This window comes from Scyliorhinus canicula, chromosome 19, assembly GCF_902713615.1.
Source record: "Scyliorhinus canicula chromosome 19, sScyCan1.1, whole genome shotgun sequence".
Classification (NCBI taxonomy): domain Eukaryota; kingdom Metazoa; phylum Chordata; class Chondrichthyes; order Carcharhiniformes; family Scyliorhinidae; genus Scyliorhinus; species Scyliorhinus canicula.
Window position 1 is genome coordinate 68,684,742 of NC_052164.1, and position 15,049 is coordinate 68,699,790.

The window sequence follows — 15,049 nt, forward strand, 5'->3', positions numbered from 1 at the left end:
AGGATGCAGCAGTGATAACCATTTTTGTCTACTTCTCTAAATATTAACAAAAGCATTTGGTTGTTTCTCCAGAGTGAACTTCACAAGAATTGTTCTGGAACTGCTGGCCATGGAAACACAAGTCACGGTGACAATGGCACATGGTGTGACTGGGCACCATTCGGTGAGATCTCTTAACTAATTCTGCATGTGAATTTATTTATTTATTTTTTCAAAACTCATTTTATTCAAACTTCTATCAAAGTAGGCTACAGCAAATAAACGACCCGGGAAACATTCTTCCCAACAATCAACTATACAGTTTGTACAGATTTTCCTCCCTTTTCACCCCCATCCCCTGTGACAAGCAGCTCCTCAAACATGGTCACAAACATCCCGCACCTTTTCTCAAACTCTCCTGCTGAGCTCCTTAACTCATACTTTATCTTCTCTAACCGCGGGAAGTCGTACAGGCCACCTAACCAAGCTGCTACCCCCGGTGGTGATGCTGACCGCCACTCCCACTCCAGCAAAATGTGTCGCCCTGAAATCGGAGGCGAAGGCCATGACACTATGTGGATTTAAAAGCAAAAGGACTCGAGCTTCTGCTTTTTCACCCTTCTTCCTTGTTCTCCAAGCATCTGTCATTCGTAAACCTGTGCTTTTGTATTGTATTCGAACAGTTTTTGTGGTCAAGCTATTATCAACCCAAAAATTACTCCCATTAATGTAGTTTCAAACCTTGGATCCGAAGGCATGATTTAATAAACCCACTACATGACCACTGCACGCAGTATTCCAACTAATCACTTTAGCTAAGATGGGTATCCATTCCTCTGTGCTCAGTGGTTAGCACTGTTGCTTCACAGCACCAGGGACCCAGTTTCGATTCTTGGCTTGGGCCACTCTGTGGAGTCTGCACCTTCTCCTCGTGTCTGCAAGGATTTCCTCTGGGAGCTCTGCTTTCCTCCCCCCAAACCCCAAAAGATGCGCTTGTTGGGTGAGAATTCTCCCTCCGTGTACCCGAACAGGTGCCAAAAGATGCGCTTGTTGGGTGAGAATTCTCCCTCTGTGTACCTGAACAGGTGCCAGAGTGTGGCGACTTTCACAGGGGATTTTCACAGTAACTTCACCACTGTTAATGAAAGTGTAAGAGATCTTCCATGCGGATCTAGTGGCACTTGCGAACACTAAAACTCAGTAGTAATTTGAGTTAACACGTCTCTGGTGCAATTAAGAATTGTTTATTGTCTTCTATTTGATCACTATTGAGAATCGCTTCAATCTTATTCTCTAAGTCCGGCATGCAAAAGGACTCTAAGAGAAGTAATTCGTACACAATTTAACTTTTCAAATGATTTTCTTGCTTACAGCAAACAGCTTGCATTTACTTAGAGTTGAGTGGAAATGTGAAAATATAGAGATTGAGAATAGTTTAGACCAAAGTATAGAATGATCTAGGATAAAAATGGCCGTACAGACTATCACAGATATGCTAAATTATATCCGTCTTTAGCCAGCTACCTACACCCCTATGTAATCCTAATTGGTTTGTTAAAATCAAATGAGTTTGATTTGACAGTTAGCTGTCAATCTTTAATGTGCGACTTTAACTTGAAATGTTTCATAAATTAGTTCTTGTATGTGTTATGGAATGGAATGTGATTCTATGCTGTTATCGCGACCAGCTTGAACTGACTTCTTGCTGACTTAGCTGTTATCAACATAGAACAATGGTGCCTTGATATTACCATGTCGTTGCTATGCTGTTGCCATAGAGCATGCCCTGTCCTTAGACACTGTCTTGTCAAAGTGTTGGTTCTTCTGTGTTTTCTGTTGAATTATGTGTTTTTATGTTGTAGAATTTGTGCTGTCATGCTGTTTTGTAAGCTGTATGTTTTGAGATAACCTGAAGTTGAGTGAATTTAAAATGGGTATTTAGTAAGACAGAGGCTCAATATTTAGTTATCTTTTACCTAATTAGGTGTGTTCGAAAACAGTTGGCTTCTACAGTCCGTCCTTTCGATAAATCAAAAGAATAAGTGAGATATTATCACAATATATTTTTTAAACTATTAATGCGATAGGATAGGTAAAATCACAAAGAATAATTCATTCATATTGTCATTGTAATTTTAAACTGTAGAGTGCATCAGAAGCATTTCTGCAACAATTATAATTCTTAAGGAATCATTATTATAAAATCAAATTTGATACTACGTATTCAGTATTAATAAATTATACAATATGTTAATAGTTAAATAATTGATCAGTAACATTTCAACAACCTAATATCTCATTTCCAGTTCATCTAATGGTGGTGCAGTTGGGTTAGTGTGAATTATTCTGACGTTTGGTCCCCGACATTTAGTGAGTAGTTCTTTGATGCACTTGGCACATTGGTATATTATGTAAATGATGAATCCAGCTACACAAGAGAATAATTATTCTTACTGTGGACACTCCAGTGTGTCCCAACTACCCGCAAAGTTTATCCCAGAGAGAACTGGGGGTGGGTCAAGTTTTTTGATTTTCTTTTTGGATATGTGATACCAGATCTTTAACTTGTTTGGAGTTACCTGGAATGAACATGCTACACTCCGCACCAATCAGGGCGCAGGGGCCACCTTTTTCAGCTAGCACATGGTCGAGTGCCATTCGCTTTTGTAATACCGCGGTTTGAATTGCTCGCATTTCGTCAGAAATGTTATCTAGGGCAGTGGCGGTGTAATCGGCTACATTTTGTATGATGGTCGTTAGTTTACTCAATTCATTGCCCATCCTTATTTCCCAATAGAAAGGAATAATTCTAGCATAAATTGCATCTCAAAGTTATGGAACGTTTTATTTCTTCGAGTGGCTGGTTCTGAAACATGAGGGAGATGAGGGAAAATGACGGATGGCAGGTACTAAGTATCCTAAATAGCAAGATCCTGGCCAGTATTCTATCACAAAATAAGTCCCATTATAAGCAGAATATAAGTAAATATCTTATGAGTACCAATGATCTGAGCATGTTTTATTATTTGTGATGTTACGTATGCCTGTTATTTTTGAGGACCGTTCAGTTCTTTGTAATACATTTGGTGTACATTTATAAGCTGTGTTAACATCTAAATAATTAGTACAAACACTATTGCCCATTTTCACCCCTTCAGAGTGATTACTAATGAGGCGTATTGATCCTTTTTGTTTAATATTAGTTCGGAGGCTAATGTATTGAGGATTTCTGTTGGGGTTATATTTAAGTTGGTGCCATCCTGAAAAGGTGGATAGCCTGCAGATTTCCATAAGTTAATAAGTTTCTGTAAATAAATCTTGTACCTTTTTCACATGAATATGCTCCAGAACGGACCACTACTTGTGACACTAATAAAATTATGGTTATTATGTAATTGGACCCTTTCCATCCTGTTGGGTTAGCTTGTCATACTTTACTTTATTTCCCTGCATGCATGAATTTGGGTTAACCTGCACTGATTTGGAAATGTCATGGGTGTAATCTTCTATAATGTGCCAGGCTGCTGGTGTTAACTAGTGAAGAAAAGTCCTGTCCCTTTAACGGTCAGCTCTGAATACTGAGCTACTGCCTGCCTAGTCGATTTATCGTGTGGTCATAATGCATCTTAGTAATTTCTGGGAACTCTGCCAGGGATGTGTTGCTTCACAAACTTGGTCTTTTTGTAATCTTAGTATTTTTAACCCGTGGCGTTTTAATTTTCATTGTTTGGACAGCTTACTCCCAGTTCTGTCTCTGCTTGACTTGAGCAACTGTGGGGTGTGTTCTTGCCACAAGAATTTTCTGACCTAATTTCATAGAATCACTACAGTGCAAAAGGAGGCCATTTGGCCCGCTAGGCCTGCACTGATCCCTCCAAAAGGCCACTCTACTGAGACCCACTCCCCTGTAACCCCACCTAAACTGCACACGTGTAGGAGAAAACCAGAGCACCCGGAGGAAACCCACATAGACACTGGGAGAATGTGGAGACTCCACACAGACAAGTCGCCCAAGGCTAGAATCTCTGAACAGTGATTCTTGGTGCTGTGAGGCAGCAGTGCTAACCACTGTACCCATTGCAGCTGTAAGCAGACCTTGCACCCTATGCAAACTCGGTTGGTTCTTTATCGGCTGAATGTAGGGAGACCATCAAAGAATAAATTGCTGCTGCTTATTAGAATATATCATGCTGCTAAATGACTTAATAGATGATTGAAGGTATACCGAGTTGTGTGTAAGACTGGATTACAGCAAAATTAATTTGACCGCAGACTAGTAAATGAACAGTAGTCCATGCAATTGGTTTATATTCAATACACTTTTAGCAATCTGAAAATGGCACCGTGCTGCTCCCTTTCAATATAACATGAATCATTGAAAATGTGTCATCTTGAAGCTGTATTGAACAAGAGTATTAGTCAAAGACCTGCCTCATCAAACCAGTCAATGTTAGTCCAGACCATTTCTGGAAAAGTTCAACAACGCTTATCTATCTTTCTGAGACTCTGCCAAAATTAGTTGGCAAAATGGAGCTTTTGAGGTTTGGCTCAGGCACAACTCTTCTGACATGACCTGTTTGCGTCATGTACTTGCAGAAACCTTGTTTGAGAACAAAGCCCAAAGTCAACATGCTTCATTTTATCCATGCACGACACAATGGTTGGGAACACTAGAACCTGGGCTGTTCCTTATGCAGAGCACTTGAGGCTCCTCTCCATCATATAAACTCAAATCAATCTGCAACGCCAGGTTTTTGTAGCCCAGCTGTATATTGTTGCCCTTGACCCTTTTTTAATACATTAAGTGAAATGCATTTTCCTATATTTACTCAAGTGACTATTCCTTGTGCACGAGTTTCTTCCTTCAACTGCATCTGAATCTGATCCTGGTCTCCTCCTCTTAACACTCAACAGCCACTGAGTAACAATCAAACATGCTGGTTTTTGGTCTGGTCCAGGATACTGTAGTTCATCAGTAACTTCATCAGTGTTAATGAAAGCCTACTTTTGACACCACTAATAAATGTTATTATTATTATTAAGTAATTGGATCCTTTTCCATCCTCTGTACGGTTAGCTAGTTGTACTTGATTTGATTTCCCTGCATGCATTAATTTGGGTTAACCTGCACTGAGTTGGATCTAACACAGATTTGGAAATGTCGTAGGTGTAATCTACTATAATGTGCCAAGCTGGTGGTGTTAACTGGTGAAGAAAGGTCCTGTCCCTTTAACTTCCAGCTCTAAATACTGCAGCTACTGCCTGCCTATCTATTATCGTGCGGTCATAATGCATCGGAGTAATTTCTGGGAACTGTGCCAGGGAGGTGTTGCTTACAAACTTGATACTGGAGTTAATTGCTACTTGCCAACAAATTGCAAGCTTGAATAGAACCTGGCAGCTTCCTACCCAGGTTTGCCTGATTTTTGGATGGCACAGTATGGCGCCGAGGACCCAGGTTTGATCCCGGCCCCAGGTCACTGCACATTTTCCCTGTGTCTGCATGGGTCTCACTCCTACAACCTAAAGATGTGCAGGGCTGGTGGGTTGGTCATGCCAAATTGCCCCAAAAGGCCTGCTTTTGTTTCCTGCTGACCAGTGTGGTTCCCAGCTGAATCTTTTTTTGGTGTGTGTTTCCAATTGCTGCAAAATATAAATTGAACCACACCCATCACTGTAACAAGACTAAAACGGGTGGTTTGCGTAAAGGCTGGGTATTTGAATGGAGCTAATGTGTGTGTCACCGGCAAGGCCAACATTCATCAACATTTAATTGTCCTCTTAAGATGGTGAGTGGCTGCTTTGAATGAGGGTTTGTGTGGTGAAGATACTCTCCCTCTATATAGGAAGTTCCAGTATTTTGACCCAGAGCGTCCATATCCAAGTTGGAGGATCTCTCATTCTGGCACTGATTGTGGTAGTGGGTTTCGGAGGCCAAAAGGAGGCTTAATGAAGAACTACAACCCATCCAGCAGGAGCCACAATAAACCGGTTATCAGCTGGGAAAAGCATGTTCATTCATGTGCTTATTACTGTCCTGTCCTCTGTTTCAGATAAACCCAACTACAGAATGTTGTTTGCTGCGCTGGACAACTCTTTCCTGGTAACCTATGCCATTGGCATGTTTCTCAGGTCAGTGTTACAGAAAGCCCTGTGTTTGAAAGTTCCATAATTCCTTTGTATAATATGCAAGTGAAATAATCTTTACGGTAAAGGCAATTGAGCGGATCCTTGTGGACTATGATTTGATGTTTCACCCCATGTCCGGGCTGTTTTCTAATTTTGTTCTTCGTTTTTAGTGGTATGTTTGGAGAGCGCCTCCCTCTGCGATATTACCTGACTGCCGGAATGTTGCTCAGTGGGTTATTCACAGCCCTCTTTGGATTTGGATTTTACTGGAACATACACAGTATCTGGTACTACGTGGTTATGCAGGTAGCCTCCACTAACCATAGACCTCTAGTGGCATCTGTATGTATGGGAGATTGTCTGCTTCATCGCTGTAGCTGTCTGTCCCCCTTATTGTAGCCATTCCTAATTCCATGTCTGGTGATTCTGATTTGCATTCTTTGCCCCTGTAGACATTCTTAAATCCACATCAGATGACTGATTTGCATTCTTTGCCCTTTTTTGCATGAGATGCGGCTTATAACATGTGCAACAAATGACACTGCTGACTTCCGGTTGTGTCCATGGAGTGATTGGTCACAGAAAAGGGCTCCTTTTCCCCAGATCCGGGTGGAATTTTGGTTTAAGGCGTAGGTGAATATTGGAGGGGGAGGTTTAAGGCGTAGGTGAATGTTGGAGGGGGAGTTTACACCTGGAATGGTATGTCTTACACCCGGCAGAAAACAGTGAGGGTTGGCTGGAAAGTTGAAACCGTCTTGTGCTTCAGTCTCTTCCAGCATGCAGGTAGGGGAGGGGCAAGCTGTAAGGCCCCAGATACAGGAATTGCTGACTTAAAGGAGGCATTCCATAAACAGAGGAAATAAATGCATGAGGATCATGCAAAGATCATTGCAGAAGCTGTGGCACCCCTGAAGAGTACTTTGGAGTGGATGGAGAGCTGTTTGGAGGTGCAGGGGTCACAGATTCGGGAGATTGAAGGAGTGATCTCGGACCACGGCGTTCGTGTGGTGGCTCTGGAGGCGGAGGTGGGGCTCCTAGGAGACCTTTGTAAAATGCTGAGGGCAAAGGTGGAAGAGCAGGAGAATACCTCTAAGACAGAACCTACGAACAGTGGGCCTGCCTGAAGTAGTGGAAGGTGTGAGTACCAAGAGGTACATCTTGAGGATGCTGGTGTCAGAAGGGGTGCTAGATAAGGCACCTGAAATGGGCTGAGCACATGGGTCTCTGATGCAAAAGCCTGGAGCTGGGGAACTGCCACAGGCAGTGATCGTGAGACTCCATAAATTTGTGGAAAAAGAGAAAGTTCTATGGTGGGCCAGGGAGAAGCGGAGCTGTGACTGGGAGGGTAATAACATCTGGATTTATCAGGACATCGGAGCACAGTTGGCAAAACAGCGGTTAGGTTTCAACAAGTCCAAGGCGGTGCTGTAGCGGTGGCAGATCAGGTTTGGGGTGCTCTACCCGGCGAATTATGGGTGATGTTCGGAGACCAGGAGTATTATTTTGAGACCCCAGAAGCGGCCGAAGACTTTATTAAGGAGCATGAACTGAGTGGACAATGCTTGGGAACCGGGGTGCTGGCACTATGTAATGGTCAGGAGCATGTTTGAAGTGGGTGTAGGGATTGGGGGATTTTTGCCTTTTTTTTGGGTGGGGGGGGTTTCTGTTCAATATTGTGATTGTAAGGAGTTGTGGGGTGAAGTTTGTAGGGGAGGGTGTTCCCATCCCCCCCCCTGTTTTATGGGACTGTTTGTGTTTAACATCTGTTCGCTTGTGGAGTTCAGGAGAAGGCCTTCTTCTTTGAGCTGGGGAGGTCATTAAGATGTGCCTTTTGGGCAAGGCAGCTGCGCTAGCAGGTTATGCTGGTGAACGGAAGTGAGGTGGTGGGGGTAAAAGGGAAGTGGGGGGGGGGGAGGGGGAAGGGGGGAAAAGCAGGAGGGGGGGGTTTCTGTGACGTGGCGGGGCTGAGAGATGACATGGTTAAGGGCAAAGAAAGGGGCCACCTGGGATGGGCTAGGTACAGTGGAATTAAAGGGGCAGGAGTTAAGTGAAGAAGATGACGGACAGTAGAGGGGATTGGAGGCACAAGCCTCCGGTAAGGTTAGTAACGTGGAACACTGGGGACTGAATGGGCCGGTTAAAAGGTTGTGGATGTTCGCGCACCTCAGGAGCTTGAAAGCGGGGGTTATCTTTTTGCAGGAGAAGGACCAGGTTTGGTTAAGGAAGGGGTGGGTTGGGCAGGTTTTTCCACTTAGTTTGATATCGAGGGGTGTGGTGATTTTAATGAGCATAAAAATGGGATTTGAGTATGAAGGAGGTGAGGGATCCAGGTGGGAGATGTGTGATTGTGAGAGGGGTATTGGTAAATGTGTATGCCCTGAATTGGGATGAGGGGGGTTGATATGAGGGGGTTGCTGGCAGCAATCCTGGATTTGGTCACATTCCAGTTGATCATGGGAGGAGATTTTAACTGTGTCCTGGAGCCGAGGGTGGATAGATCGAGCCCCAGGTCGATGGGTAGGGTACGAATGGCAAGGGAACTCGGGAGGGGGGGGGGGGGGGGTTTGTGGAGAGGATGGGTATGGTGGATCCATGGTGCTTTCAAAACCCAAGAGGAAGGGAGTATTACTACTTTTCACACGTCTATAAGGTGTATTCGAGGATTGATTACTTTGTAGTGAGGTTTTGGTTGGGGTGGAGAGGGCAGGGTATCAGGGGATAGTTATCTCGGAACATGCACCCAACCGGCTGGATATTCGGTTCAGTACGGGACGAGAGCAGAGGCCGGGGTGGAGGTTTGACTCGGTTGTTGGCGGATGGAGGTTTTTGTGGTTGGGTACTGTTGGCGATTAGGGATTATACGGCTTTCAATCAGAATGGGGAGGTGTCGGCGGGCATTTTCTTGGGAAGCACTGAAGGCAGTGATCCGGGGAGAAATGATCTCATTTACGCTTCATACGAATAAGGAAAGGAGGGCGGAACATGACTGTCTAGTGAGCGAGATAGTGGAGGTGGACAGGGAATATTCGAGGGTGCCCACCGTGGAGGGATTGGCGAGGAGGAAAAAGTTGCGGGGCAATTTGGCAGATTGACAACTGAGGGCAGTAGGGCAACTGCGTAGGGCAAGAGGGGTACAATAAGAGTATAGGGAGGTGAGCCGCATGCTGGCACACCAGCTGCGTCAAGAGAAATATTGAAGACCCGGACTGGGGTTGTGGTGTCGGAGCCAGGGAAGATAAATGAGGTATTTGGAGAGTATGACCAGGGACTTTGAGGTCGACCCAGGAGGCGAGGAGGGGGACATGGGGTGGTTTCTGGACGAGCTGGAATTTCCCCAGGTGGAGGAAGCAAAGAGGCAGGTGTTGGAGGAACCTCTGGGGCTGAGGGATGTGCTGGATAGTATCAGGGGAAGGCCCCTGGGCTGGATGGCTACCCAGCAGAATTATATAAAGAATTTGTGGCAGACCTGGCACCACATCTGTTGGGGGCGTTTAATGAAGCACTGGAGAAGGGGGAGTTGCCAGAGACTATGAAGCAGGCAGTAATCACACTAATCCCAAAAAAATGAAGGATCTGGTGGAATGTGGGTCGTATAGACCCATATCACTGTTGAACACGGGATGTGAAAGTATTGGCTAAGTTGATGGTGAAGATAGAGGATTCCGTCTCGGGGGGGAGGTTGCAGAAGATCAAACAGGCTTTGTGAAGGGCAGTTCGAGTAATATAAGACGACTGTTGAACGTGGTGATGAATCAGTCGAGAGCTCTGGTACTAGAGGTGGTGGTGTCCATGGACACGGAGAAAGCGTTTGATCAGATTTGTTTGCGCTGGCCATCGAGCCATTGGCGATGGCTCTCAGGGGGTCAGCAGGGGATAATGAGGGGACAGGGGGAGCATCGGGTGTCGCTCTATGCTGATGACCTCTTGCTGTATGTTTTGGATCCGTTGGAGAGTATGGGAAGGATTATGGGCCTGTTGGGGAGGTTTGGAGGGCTGAATGTAGGGAAAAGCGAGGTATTCCCGGTGAATGAGCTGGCACAGCAGGCTAATTTAGGGGTGATGCCACTTACAGTAGCAAGGGATAGGTTTAGGTACTTGGAGATTCAGGTAGCGAGGGAATGGACGGGGCTTCATAAGTGGAACTTGACTAAGCTGGTGGAGGAAGCCAGGGAGGATCTTGAGGTGATACACTGCACTTGACGTTGGCGGGGAGGGTTCCAGTGGTGAAAATGAATATTCTGCCGCGGTTCTAGTTTATCTTTCAGGCTTTCCCGATCTTTCTTTATATCAAAGGCCTTTTTTTTTCTTCGGAAAGTGGACACCATCATTTCTGACTTTGTATGGGTGGGGAAGGTGCCGAGGGTGGGCAGTTGGTGATGCCAAACTTGCTTCATTATTATTGGGCAACGAATGTGGACCAGGTGTGGCGGTGGTGGGAAGAAGGTGTAGAGTGGGTTAGGATGGAGGAGGCATCTTGTAAGGGGTCTAGTTTGAGGGCTATGGTGACAGCAGCATTGCCACTGGCTCTGAGTAGGTATTCGGGGAGCCCAGTGGTGCAGTCCACGGTGACCTATATGGAATCAGCTGAGGTGGCATGTTGGGATGGAAGGGATGTCTGTGCTAATGCCGCTGTGCAAGTATCATGTGTTTGAGTCGGTTGGGGGGGGGGGGGGGGGGGGAGAATGGATAGTGTATACAGGAGTTGGAGGGAAGTGGGCTGGTCAAGGTGAGGGATTTGTATTTGGAGGAAGGGTTCGCCAGTCTGGAGGAGCTAAGGGAGACAGTAGAGCTGCCGAGGGGTAGTGAGTTCAGGTAAGTACAGGTTAGGGACTTTGCACGAAAGGTCTGGAAGGGGTTCCCTAGATTGCTAGGATACACCCTGCAGAGCGACTGCTTCTGGATGGGGAGGGAAGAATTGAGGATATATACAAGTGGCTGGGGGAGCAGGGAGGCGAGCGGATGGTGAAGATCAAGGAGAAATGGGAAGCGGAGTTGGGAATGGAGATCAATTGGGGAGTATGGAGTGAGGCACTGTGAAGGGTAAACTGGACCTCTTCTTGTGCAAGGATGAGCCTGATACAGTTTAAGGTGGTTCTCAGGGTGCATATGATTGGCAAGAATGAGTGGGTTCTTTCAGGGAGAAATCTGTACATACTGTATAGTTGATTGTTGGGAGGAGTTGATTGTTGGAACGATGTTTCCCGGTGTGTTTGTTTGCTGTAACCTACTTTGATACGAGTTTGAATAAAATGTGCTTACAAAAAAAAGCAAATGACACTGCTTCACCTTCCTCATCTTCCATCTCTTCGGAGCATTATCCATTCCCCAATAAATTACCCCACTGACTGTGCGAGCCTTCTTGATGCATGTTGGGCTGTTCAACTGCAGCAAGCATCACTGTTCCCCTCTACTCCGGTGTTCCCATTACTGCACTTTCCAACAGCCCTCCATTCATATTGATCAGGCATGGAAGCTCCTTTCCTTTGTTTCCTGCCTGCGCTCCCTTGCTGGAGTCATGGGTGAAATCGCTAATCTGCACACAAGGGGTTGTGCAGAGGGGAGGAGGGTGAACATGGGGCTGGGGTCAGCCACCATTGTTGCCTGACTCCAAACTATTTCAAGGTAAATCTGTGGCACTTGTGCTCGGTAAAATATTGCTGAAGATGTGAGCCATGGGGTAAGGAGGGTTTGTCATAAAATCCTAAACTTCAAGCACAGAAGGAAATTATTCGGCCCATCGACTCTTTGAAGCAGCTATTGTGTTTGGTTTCCCCCCCCCCCCCCCCCATCCACCACTACTGGTGCAGGCGGTCTCGTGCTCTCTCGCCAAGTAGGTCGAGGCCTTGTTGCAGCATTGTTGCCTCCTGTGGTGTCAAAGTGTCCACTAGGAGAAACCTCACCAGGACTGCAGAAAGAGGCCATTCTGCCCCAAGTCTGCACCAGCTCACAACCAGCATCACAACTTAGGGCAGTACCCCTGCACCTCATCTAATGCCTTCTTGAAATTGAACCTGCCTCCACCACACGTCTGGTGTATTCCAGACCTCGCTCTGTTTCTTGCGACACATTTGCTGCCTTTGCAAATCACAAAATCTATGCTGTCTGGCTCACAATCCTGTTCTGCCCCTTCATGGTTTGGAACATCTCTATCAAGTCTTCACTTCCTCTCTATCTTCACAACTGAAGCTTCTCGTACCTGGATCCATTTTCTAAACCTCCCTTCTGCACTCCATTGCATTCACATATAGTGTGTTCCAGATGAAGTCCAGTTCAGCATAATTTGTTAATAAAGCCCAGATTAAAATTGTGCTTTATTAAATGTTCTCTCTACCTGTCCTGCTGTCAATTGTACTGGTCCTGCAGAAATTAGTCCTGTTTAGACATGACTATTTTTGTGCTCCAGACACTTCTATTTAATGTATTCTTCAACCCCTCTGTGGAACCTCTTCAAACAAAATGGGAGATTTGAAATTCTCCCAAAATGAACTTGCGAGGACCAGTGTTTACCCAGAGTGGAGATGGATTAAGATTCCGATCGGCTATGATCTACTTGAATAGCAGAGCAAGCTCGAGACTGGTCGTCTCCTGTGCCTGTTGCTCTAATGGGTGGGTGGTTTGCAGCTAGTATTGTTGAGACCGCAGTTCATGGGGTGCAGAATTCCAAGGCTGCACGGGGCTGAGGGGGGGACTGGGGATTGTTTGGAATCTCTCCACACCTTTTTGGCCCAAGCCAACATTCTGTTCTCTGCACTATCTTTCAGGAGCAGTCTCTTTGCGGCATCAGTATCATAGCTGCGATCAGCAGTTAAAGTTAAGTCTCCATGTGACCTTATTCCTCGTGTTGTTCATGTGCATCTTCATTTCATATTTTCCACAGATCGCAAATGGTTTGGTTCAGACCACAGGATGGCCAGCTGTTGTTGCTTGCGTGGGGAACTGGTTTGGAAAAGGGAAGTAAGTATTGCTTCATTAATTTTACAAAACAAAACTGGAATCATAGAATCCCTACAGTGCGGAAAGGAGGCCATTTGGCCCATTGAGACTGCACTGACCTGTCAAAAGAGCACTCGTGTCCACCTGCTCTATCCCTGTAGCCTAATAACCTAACCTCCATGTATTTTGGACACCAAAGGGGACAATTTTTAGCCTGGCCAATCCACTTAACCTGCACATCTTTGAACTGTGGGAGGAAACCGGTGCACCCCAAGGAAACCCACACAGACTCTAGGAGAACAAAACTTCAGTGACTTGAGGCCAGCATTGAACTCGTGTCCCTGGCACTTGAGGCAGCAGTGCTAACCACTGTCACTATGCCATCCATAAGGTCAGGAGTGAGAGACTGGGACATGGTAACGGTTGCCATCACTTGACATTTCGTCTTGATCAAAAACTAATTTTAAAGGAAAATTGTTCTTCAACTTGAGGCAAGATCCCTCCAGCTACCTGTCCCTGGAGTAACTTGAGGCTGAATGTTTGACTGAATTGTAAGGGTTCCTAGGATTCAATCTATAGTTTGCACATCTCCTGTTGCCTTGGGACGGTGGTGATGAATAATCTAAGTGGGAGGTTAATACCACAGTGAGTATTTCAAAGGACAATGTTCAATACTGGTGTACCGCTCTGACTGGGTAAAGATAACTGGGTTTTGAGGATGCTAGTGAATCGATGGTTTCTATCTTTGGGCCACTTTTACTGATGCCATGTTTTAAGAAAAGAACAGGAATTGAAACTCGGACTGCTTCTTCCATAAGAAGACTCTAGGGCAATAGGCCATTCAGCCCATCGGGTCTGCCCTGCCTTTTGAGATTTAATCTTTGGGCCAAAGTCTGATCTCTCTCTGATCAGTCCTCATACTTGTAGTTTGCAGTATCTTGACTTGCCATAACTTGCAGCTAAGCCATGTTGACTTTGGGGAGTGTCCACTAGTTAGTAAGCGCACACACACTGCCAGGTGTGTATGTCTGGTGCTGTCAAGTCAACAAACATTGCCTAGACAGCAACCGAATACTGCAGATGCTGGACATCTGAAATAAAAACAAAATGCTGGAAATATTCAGCTGGTCAGGCAGCATCTGTGGAGAGAAGAACTTTTGAGGCCTGTGAGCAAACGGGAGAATCAATCCAGGGAGTGTTCATGTTGAGATGTACCCTGCTGTACATCCTTTCCAGGAGTGAAGCTGCATTGGTGGTGCTTTTTACAGGCTGCGCCTCTGCTCTCTGAAGCTGGACTCAAGTGGGGGGTCATTGAATTGGGTTTGCTTTTTACTCTTCTCCTCCATTTGTGTTTTTAAAAACATCATAAACTTTTAAGCAGTTACTTGGATCAATATTTTCGTGGTGAATAATTTACATTGCGGTCAAATATATGGAAACGTGCCAAGTACACAATTGAATGTGTCCAAAGGGTCACAATATTAATGACTGCCTTGGCATGTAGTTGATACAAGGTCCTTCATTGATGAGCTCCCACTCTTTCATCTTTATACGGGGAAAGCAAAATCTGAGGGATGATATAATAGACGTTTTGTGATAGATCCTGACAACCTGTTTCTATTTGTACGAGAATCCTAAACTAGGCTAACCACTGGAATAGCTACCCAATTCAATAGGAGTTATGAGGTCACTTTTCCAGGGAGTAGTTAGCATGTGGAATTGTTACTTGACAAAACATCATCCAGCCAAACAGCTGCGTTTAGGAAGAAACGCAGTGGACACCTGCTGGGAAAGGTGAAGATTGTGAACGGGAATTAATGGATGTTTGTATGAAGCATAAAACTGACTGGCCTGTTTCTTTGATATGGGTTCTCTATAATATTTGTACATCTGGCAAAGCTTGCCTATGAAACAATTGTACAAAATTGAGGTGTGATTTGTGAACCGTTCCTCAATCTTTTCAGTGAGGCGGCACAGTGGTTAGCACTGCTGCCAACAGCATTGAGGA

At 45.3% G+C, this 15,049-nt stretch overlaps 1 protein-coding gene across 2 annotated transcripts in view; it reads left to right on the plus strand.

Moving 5' to 3' along the window:
- slc37a2 (solute carrier family 37 member 2) overlaps positions 1-15,049 on the plus strand; it is an 83,372-nt gene that overhangs the window by 35,368 nt on the left and 32,955 nt on the right. For both annotated transcript variants that reach the window (XM_038779333.1, XM_038779332.1), the window contains exons 3-6: positions 73-163; positions 6,033-6,111; positions 6,279-6,414; positions 12,986-13,062. In XM_038779333.1, the coding sequence (XP_038635261.1) occupies positions 73-163; positions 6,033-6,111; positions 6,279-6,414; positions 12,986-13,062 (383 nt within the window). The remainder of the gene's footprint in view (positions 1-72; positions 164-6,032; positions 6,112-6,278; positions 6,415-12,985; positions 13,063-15,049) is intronic.